The sequence below is a fragment of the Dipodomys ordii genome, unplaced genomic scaffold, assembly GCF_000151885.1.
Source record: "Dipodomys ordii isolate 6190 unplaced genomic scaffold, Dord_2.0 Scaffold7, whole genome shotgun sequence".
Taxonomy (NCBI): Eukaryota; Metazoa; Chordata; class Mammalia; order Rodentia; family Heteromyidae; genus Dipodomys; species Dipodomys ordii.
In genome coordinates this window covers 17133358-17142167 of record NW_012267223.1, presented here as the reverse complement: position 1 = coordinate 17142167, position 8810 = coordinate 17133358, and the positions used below count along the sequence as shown (strand labels likewise).

General features: G+C 55.6%; 1 protein-coding gene across 1 annotated transcript; it reads left to right on the top strand.

Annotated features, from left to right (window-relative positions):
• The first annotated feature begins 1324 nt into the window (after window positions 1-1324).
• Epn3 (epsin 3) lies at window positions 1325-7988 on the top strand. Its single transcript, XM_013038047.1, has 9 exons — window positions 1325-2024; window positions 3201-3319; window positions 3933-4013; window positions 4209-4337; window positions 5526-5613; window positions 6131-6400; window positions 6576-6692; window positions 6795-7019; window positions 7158-7988. Exons 1-9 carry the CDS (start codon window positions 1466-1468, stop codon window positions 7472-7474), a joined length of 1905 nt encoding a protein of 634 aa, XP_012893501.1. The 5' UTR covers window positions 1325-1465; the 3' UTR covers window positions 7475-7988.
• Window positions 7989-8810: the final 822 nt, after the last annotated feature.

Below are 8810 nucleotides of genomic sequence, written 5' to 3'. Positions count from 1 at the left end.
ACACACACACACACACACACACACACACACACACACCGGCTTTGCTTTCTGGTAGTGTCTTGGAAGGGCTCTTCTTTAGGGCCTGGTCCCGAGGCCAGGGGAAGGAGATGAGCAGGCCCTAATTTTCCTCTTGGACTGTCAGAGGTCTGCCATGTGCTTGAGCCTTGGAGATCTGTCCTTCCCTTTGTGAACTTCTCATTTTGCCTGAAACCCAAACTAGGTGACACTAACAAGAAGTATTGGGTTAGTCTGGTGGAGATCTAGGTGTCAGTCCCAGCCGGGCCACCTACATTCCACGTGACATGGTCAGATTGCTGGCCTTACTGCTCCTGTGTTTGCCTGTGGGTGGTTGGGTGGTAGAGTCTGGGTCTCTGCCAGGCAGGCTTCCCTACAGGTTCCTTCCTTTAGCCTTCTGGCCTTGATGGTTTTTCCACTTCCTCACCTTTCTTTAGAGTCTTTCATCTCCCCTCAGCCATCACCTCCTCCAGGAGATCTTCCCCTGGTTTCTTCCCTTGCATCTTCTGTATCTCTTGACATACTCACTCTGGGCTGTGATTATCTGTACATGGTCACTGGATGTGCGTGGGTCAAGCATGTGGGCTGAGACTGGCTTAGTGCCTGGCTCAGAAAAGGCCCCCAGGAAAGAGGTACTGAATGAATCTTACTACAAAAACTAGCCATCTGAGGAAAGAAGAGTAAATGGAGAAGTCAGAAAGGTCAGGCAGGAGCAAGGTGGACGCTCCTGGCAGTCACATGAGGGTCCTTGATGAGCCAAGAGTTCATGTGGGTGGCCTGGGGCTATCCTGATCCCCACTCAACAGCTTTGTGATCTTGAGCCCATCATTGAATCCATCCATGATTCTTATTACCCCCCCCATCTGTGAGTGGAGGGGGATGACTACAGTATCTTGGGGCGAGCCCAGAGCATGGGACCTAGCCCTGCCTGAGTAACAGAAGAAAAATAAGAGCTAGGAACCAGGGCTCACCCCTCCAATTCTAGCTATTCAGGAGGCTGACATCTGAGGATCATGGCTAGAAGCCAGTTGGGGCAGGAAAATCCATGAGACTCTTATGTCCAAGAAACTACCAAAAAAATCAAAAAGTGGAAGTGGAGATGTGACTCAAGTGGTAGAGCGCTAGCCTTGAGCTGAAGAGGTGAGGGGCCCAGAGTTCAGGCCCCACAACCGACAAAATAAAAAGTGTCCATGGAAGGCTGCTTCTGGCAGCAGAGACCCTTTAGGCCAGGCTTTAGTGAGGTGGTGGCTGAGTGCCTAGCAAGGTGGGCCACTGTCCCTGAGTCCCAGACCTTCTCTTCCTCAGCCCCATGTGGAAGCCAAGGACAGAGCCGCCCTGCTGAGAGCACGGCGGCCCATCCTTCAAGATCGTGACCTCAAGACGTCGGTGGCGCTCGGCCCTCCACCTCCGCCACCGGGGGCGGGGGCCACCTACCTCCAAGTCCCCAGCCATGACCACCTCCGCCCTTAGACGCCAGGTGAAGAATATTGTGCACAACTACTCCGAGGCCGAGATCAAAGTGCGGGAGGCCACCAGCAATGACCCCTGGGGACCCCCGAGCTCCCTCATGTCGGAGATCGCTGACCTGACCTTCAACACCGTGGCCTTTGCTGAGGTCATGGGCATGCTGTGGCGACGCCTCAATGACAGTGGCAAGAACTGGCGGCACGTGTACAAGGCGCTGACGCTGCTGGATTATCTGCTCAAGACGGGCTCTGAGCGTGTGGCCCACCAGTGCCGGGAGAACCTCTACACCATCCAGACGCTCAAGGACTTCCAACACATTGACCGGGACGGCAAGGACCAGGGCGTCAACGTGCGCGAGAAGGTCAAGCAGGTGATGGCCCTGCTCAAGGACGAGGAGCGCCTGCGCCAGGAGCGCACGCATGCCCTCAAGACCAAGGAGCGCATGGCCCTGGAGGGCATGGGCATTGGCAGTGGGCAGATGGGCTTCAGCCGCCGCTATGGAGATGACGGCCGTTCTCGGGGTTCCCCGTCTTCCTATACCTGTGAGTGAACCTGGGTGTGACCGGGGAAGGGAGGTCACTGTGAGATCCACCCCCCCAAGTCATGATCAGATACCAACCTGATAATATTCTGAGGATTCAGTGAGACAAGGAAAGTAATGGAGCCTGGTATATAGTCGGTGCTCGGCAAATCAGCTGAGACCATACTCTTAGAGTCTTGGTCATCCTTATTGCCAGTGTGCTATCGATAGGGTGGTGTGGTAGGAAGCGAAGGCTCTGTACACGCAGACCATTCTTTCTGCTTCTTTTAAGCTGTATGACCTGGGCAACCAACTCCCTGGACCTCAGTTCCCTCCTCTGTAAAATGGGGTTAATTGTACTTGCTGAGACCAGGCCCAAGTCTTCAATCCTTTGTCCAGGCACAGGGCACTTAGTGTTAATGTCCCCACTCCAGGGCACCATCACTGGGAAGTTCCTGATTAGGCTTCTGCCCATGATGGTGGCCTCTGGCCCCTAGTGGTAGCCTTCCACCCATAGTGGTTGCCTCCTTAGCCTAAGAACCCCAGGATGGCCCTCCTTCCTTAAAGCCCGTGAGAGCTTGCCCAGGGCTCTGAGGCAGAAAACTTGTTTAATTTCTTTTTAATTTTTATTTTTTTAGTGCCAGTCTTGGGGCTTGAACTCAGGGCCTAAGGCGGTTATCCCTGAGCTTTTTGTTTAAGGCTAGAGCTCTACCACTTTGAGCCACAGTGCCACTTCCAGGTTTTTGGTAGTTGAGTGGCGATAAGAGTCTCATGGACTTTTCTACCTGGGCGGGCTTCGAACTACAATCAGATCTCAGCCTCCTGAGTAGCTAGGATTACAGGCTTGAGCCACTGGCACCCAACGACCTTGTTTGGTTTAAAGATCATCCCGTAGTGTCCCCCCTGACCCCAAACGGGATGGGATTCAGCTAGAAGAATCCAAGAGCTAGAGTCAGGAGGCCTGGATTAAATCCTGGCCAGGCATTCCCCTGAACTCTCTGCCACCTACCAAGGGAGCCATTGTCTCTGTACCACTGGGTGGAACAGGAAATCTATATGAGGTCTCTAGCACACTGCCTGGCTTGCTGGTGTCCTTGATGGCCCCCAGTTTCCCTCTGTGAACCCCGAGTTTCCTGGCAGGCTGACGGGAGGGCCAGTGGGTACTTGGTGTGGTCAGAGGGTACCATGCTTGTTGCAGCTGCTTCCTCATCCCCCCGCTACGCCTCGGACCTGGAACACGCACGACCTCAGACATCAGGAGAAGAAGAGCTGCAGCTGCAGCTGGCGCTGGCCATGAGCCGAGAAGAGGCAGAGAAGGTAAGGCCTGCGACTGTACCTGGTAGGCCGCAGAGGAAAGAGTGAGGCCAGGTTGCTCCACAGCCTTGAGTTGGGCTGCCCAGATAACAGAGGATCTGTGTCCTGTGGGCTTGACCCAGGCAGGGACTGCCTCTCACCTCCAGGGGTCTCTGGCATTGGGTGTTGGTTGGGGTACACAGTGTGTCTTTAGGATGGGTCCTGCTACCTCTTCCTGGTGGGGAGAGGGGTGTGATGGTTACATTCCTAGGGGAATTGAGGATTAGTGCTCTGCCATCAGCTGTACTTTGGTGGTGGGGGGGTGGAGGGGGACAGGGATATAACCTCTGATACCCTTTCCTTCTATATTACTTCTGGGAATCTGGTCAGACTGGGCAGGAAGAAGCTAAGGCTCACCTGGCAGGCCTAGGGGAGCTCTCAGCACCTGGAAGAAAAGACCCAGCTTCCTGCTCCTTAAACTGCACCATAGATTCCATGCAGGGACTCACCCCCAGTGGGGTATTTCTAGAAGTCTTTCCACCCCTGTTCCCTGCGCAGGGCTGCCCTGCCTCTCAGCTGCAGGATGCAGGGGTGGAAGCTCTGGGCCAAATTCACCCCCTCTTTTCCTCCCTCGCAGCCAGTCCCCCCAGCCTCCCATAGGGACGAGGACCTACAGCTGCAGCTGGCTCTGCGTCTGAGCCAGCAGGAACACGAGAAGGTAGTGAGTGGGTCAAGCTGTCTGGGCTGCAGATGCCGCTGCTGGTGTCCATGCTGGTGAAGGCGCTGGGGTGCACTAACCAACTTCTCTACTGCTCTAACCTCGGTGCCTCCCACACTGCTCTCTTCTGGACCCCAGCCTTGGGGATCAGGTCCCTCTCTCTCAAGGCCTCTTTGTCCTCTGGGTCTTCTGCAGGAGGTGAAATCCTGGAGAGGAAATGACTCCCCAGTGGCCAACGGTGCAGAGGCCGCCTTCTGCCACCATCGGGACAAAGAACCTGGGAGAGAAGAGAGGAAGGAAGAAGAGAAGCTAAAAGACAGCCAGGTAGGAAACATGCCGGGATGCGTGGGCTAGACAGGTCTAGGAGGTAATTGTGTTGGCATTTGTGAAGCGTGTACAACAGTGCTTGGTGTAGAGCAAGCACTACTTAAGGGTTTATTGAAAGGAAATGGGGGTGGGGGCTGGTAGCAGCCCCTGGTCCCCTGGAATAAGATGGAGTCAGGCTGAAAGCTGGGCTATCAGAGTCCTGATTGAGCCCTTGGCCTTGCTGCCACTTACTTTATGATTTGGGCATGTCTCTGGCTTCTGTGTTCCTCTTTTGCACAGTGTGCTTCCCTGACAATTCCAGCTCTGGCATCCTAGGATGGTGAGAGTGTAGATCAGCACTATGGGCTGGCTGAGTATCAGTGGCTCACATTTGTAATTCTAGCTACTCAAGTGGCTGAGATCAGGAGGATTGCAGTGTGAGACCAGCCTGTACAGGAAGGAAAAAAAAAAGTTTACTAGATTCTATATCTTTCAGAATAATTACCAAAAAGCAGGCCTGGAGGCTCAAGTGGTTGAGAGCCGGCTGAGAGAATGTAAGGCTGAGTTCAAGAGCACTTGCTTAGCAAGCTCAAGGTCCTAAGTTCAAACCCCAGTACTTGCCCCCCTCCCCCAAACTCTCTAAAAATAGACTAGCGGCTGGCACAGACACAAGGTGCTGAAAACATCTTGGGCTCCCTGGGAGAGGGAGAAGATGGCCACTGGGAATGAGACTGTCTTCGAAAGCTGATCATGCTGCCCTGGGTACCTTTGTACCCTTCCTGCCCATGTTCACTGTGGCCAGTTTCTCTTGAAGATTGACCTAGGGAGGTAGGCTTGTTGTACAAACTCCATCTTGGTCCATATTCCCCCTTTCTCCTGGCCTGGGCTCTATTCTAGTTCTACCTCTCCCCACTTGTGTGACTTCAGGCCAAGTCTTTCCCCATTCTGGGCCTCAACTGTCTCGCCTGTAAACTAAGTAAATCATCTGCCCTACCTGCCTCACGGGGTTGTTACAAAACGCAGGGACTAAATGGATGAGGAAGCGTTTTATACACTGAAAGCACTGTCTGTAGGTGAGGGATCATTATGAGATGTTTGTGAAATGAATAAAGGAAGGAATGAGCTGGAGTTAGGCTGCAGGTCAGGACCTGCCCTCCCTCTGGGCCCAGCCCACTTCTGAGCCACTACTGCCTCTCCCCTCCACAGTCCTCCATCCTGGACTTGGCTGACATCTTCGTACCTGCCCCGGCCCTGCCCTCCACACACTGCTCTGCGGACCCATGGGACATCCCAGGTGGGCATGCAGGGCTGGCTGCAAGGGGCTCCCAGGCTGGCCCCCAAGAGCCCCTTCCTTCCATCACTTGCCTGCAGACCATCTCCCCTAAATAAGTGAGGATCACTGGACAAGTGCTTGCCTCCAAAGCCTCAGCTGCCTCTGGGACATGGCTGTGGTACTAAGGTCTAGGATATGGTCTCTGGTGCCTTGCTTGGCCCAGCCCTGATGCTGCCTGGGCCTGGGTGTGTGTGTGTGTGTATGTGTGTGTGTGTGTGTGTGGTGCCTTGCTCGGTCCAGCCCTGATGCTGCCTGGGCCCAGGTGTGTGTGTGTGTGTGTGTGTGTGTGTGTGTGTGTGTGTGTCCAGGCTCCTAAGATAACTGCTGAGTTTGGGCTCCAGCTTGCTGTGTGGTCCTGAGTTTGCATCCTACCTATGAAGTGTACCCCTATACCTCCTAACCTGGGCTGGGTCCCTGGGAAGGTTCTGGACAGGGATCTGATGAGTCTGGGGTCATGGTTTTATTGTTCCCCTTCCAGGTCTCAGGCCGAACACAGAGCCCAGTGGCTCCTCCTGGGGACCCTCTGCAGACCCCTGGTCTCCAGTCCCCTCAGGAAATGCCCTTTCCCGAAGCCAGCCTTGGGACCTGCTTCCTACACTCTCTTCCTCTGAGCCCTGGGGCAGGACCCCAGTGCTGTCTGCCGGACCCCCTCCCACAGATCCCTGGGCAGTGAACTCCCCCCACCACAAACTCCCCAGCGCTGGGGCTGACCCTTGGGGGCCCTCCGTGGAGACATCCAACACACCTGGTAAGTGGAAAGCAGAGGGGGTGTGTAGGAGACTAGGGGCATCTGAGTTCTCCTCCTTTCCTCCCTGCCAAGAGCAGCAGGTGCTGCTAGCTTTAGAGGGCCTCTTCCTGGGTCAGGAGTCAACCTCAGCCGGCCATTTCTGCCAGTTCATCTCATCTTCTTCCTCTTTGGCCAGCTCTAGGTGGTACTCCAACCTTCCACCCTCTTGCCAAACCTCCGGATTCTACAGACACCAAGCAGGAGCTGGAGTGTGCCCAGGCTCTGCCCCTGGGGAAGCCCAGAAGCCCTGTGGGTGAGTAGGAGGCCCTAGGAGGGAAGGTTCCTAGAATGGGCCTCTGTCCACGTGGATGGCCTGTCCGTGCCCACCACCGATGAGCACGCCTATCTCTTCTAGAGCTGGATCTGTTTGGAGACCCCAGCCCCAAGCAAAACGGCACCAAGGAGCCAGACACTTTTGACCTGGGCACGCTGGGGGAGACACTAACCCAGCCCAGCAAGGAGACGCGCCCTTGCCGGACCCCAGAATCCTTCCTGGGTCCCTCGGCCTCGTCCTTGGTCAACCTTGACTCGCTGATCAAGACGCCCCAGGCTGTGAGGACCCGGAACCCCTTCCTGACAGGTAGGGTTCCCCTCTCCCCATCCCTCTGCACTGGGGGACCCTTGCTGTCGTCACTGCCCTCCCATCAGACCCTGCCCCGTCCTACAATCTGGGCTGATTCTAAGGACCTCTCCTCCCTGTCCTCTCTCGGGTCCGCAGGTCTCAGCGCTCCATCCCCCACCAACCCGTTCGGCGCCGGAGAACTGGGCAGGCCGACCCTGAACCAGATGCGAGCCGGTTCACCCGCGCTGGGCCTGGCTGCGGTCCCCGGCTCCATGACCTACAGCGCCTCTCTGCCCCTGCCGCTCAGCAGCGTGCCGGCCGGCATGGGCCTCCCCGCCTCGGTCAGCGTCTTCCCGCAGGCCGGGGCCTTCGCCCCACCGCCCCCCAGCCTGCCGCAGCCGCTGTTGCCCACGTCCGGCTCGGCGGGGCCGCTGCTCCCCACCCCGCAGGCCGGCACCAACCCCTTTCTCTGAGCCTCTGAGCCGTCCTGTGGGCGGTCGGTGCGCCAGGCCCACACCCGCAGGTCTGCTGGCCCGCGGCGCCAGCCCGTCCCGTCGGTCGTGCAGGTTGAGCACCGATCCAGGCCTCCACCGAGCTCGGACAGCTCCCGAAGCTTAGAGACTGAAGACCTCCGGGGGTCCGAGACCACACAATGAAGACTGGGACTCATGTCCTCAGATCTTACCAAGTGGACTGTTTGCGAGCTGTGGCAGCTGGGCCTGGATCGCCAGCTGCGGAGAAATGTACTATTGAACAGTCTGGGAGTGCAGAAATACCTCTATTTCCATCACAGCTTCTCAACCCCCAACCCTTACCTCCTGTTCTAGAAAGCGCCTTCCAGATGCTTCCAAGCTGTCACTCATTCCACTCATTTATCACACACACATAGGCCCTGGAATGATCCAACAGCCCCCAGCCTCCAACAGAACCAGTTGGCTCCTATTTATTGTACTTTTTTTTTTGTATGTCAGTACGGGGGCTTGAACTCAGGGCGTGGGCATTGTCATTTAGCCTTTTTTTCCTCTCTCTCTCTCTCTCTTCTTTTTGTGCTCGAGGCTTGCATTCTGCCACTTGAACCATAGCTCCACTTCTGGCTTTTAGGTAGTTAATTGGAGATAAGAGTCTCATGGACTTTTCTTCCTGAACTTTTCTGTAGGCCTCAGATCTCAGCCTCCTGTCTAGCTAGCATTACAGGTATGAGCCACTGGTGGCCACGCTGTTGTGCACTTTTTAACATGCTGGGCACTTTAGGCAGATAATTTAACTCAATCATTGCAACAACAGGCCTCTAAGGCAGACAATATTCTTAACCCCCACTCAGGACTGGCTACACATTTTGTATGGCCAAACGGCTTTTTGTCCACTGCTGGGGGGTAAGATCTCAAAACAGGGACACATAATGTCAAACCAAGCACATAGCCATCCCAGGTACAATGGCACAGATATTTCTCTCTGTCTCTGTCTTTCTCTATCTTCTGTCTCTGTCTCTCTGTTTCTCTGTCTTTCTGTCTGCCTCTCTCTTTCTCTCTCTCCTCTCTTTCTGTAGCTCCAGCTTTGTAGTTGAAGTCAAGTGGCATGCTCAGAGCGTGGGTGGCTTGGGGCTGGGATTCAGATTAGACAGTCTGGCTCCATAGCCCAAAGCTCTCAGGCGAGGGCCCAGATTTAATCCAGCAAATATTGACTGACTGCTACAAAGTGCTGGGCTGGCCTGGGAGGGATCCAAACTGCTGAGCTCACAGCCTCCAGGAGTTCAGAGCACAGCGGGGGTGGGGGAGTGGGCAGGCAAGGCAGGGGCATGTGGCACAGGAA

Excerpts from the sequence above, each read along its gene's own strand:
- Epn3 (XM_013038047.1), top strand. The coding sequence starts at position 1,466 with ATGACCACCTCCGCCCTTAGACGCCAGGTGAAGAATATTGTGCACAAC. Across the intron at positions 4,014-4,208 it reads GCCAGCAGGAACACGAGAAG|GAGGTGAAATCCTGGAGAGG; the intron begins GTAGTGAGTGGG and ends GGTCTTCTGCAG. Across the intron at positions 5,614-6,130 it reads GGACCCATGGGACATCCCAG|GTCTCAGGCCGAACACAGAG; the intron begins GTGGGCATGCAG and ends TTCCCCTTCCAG.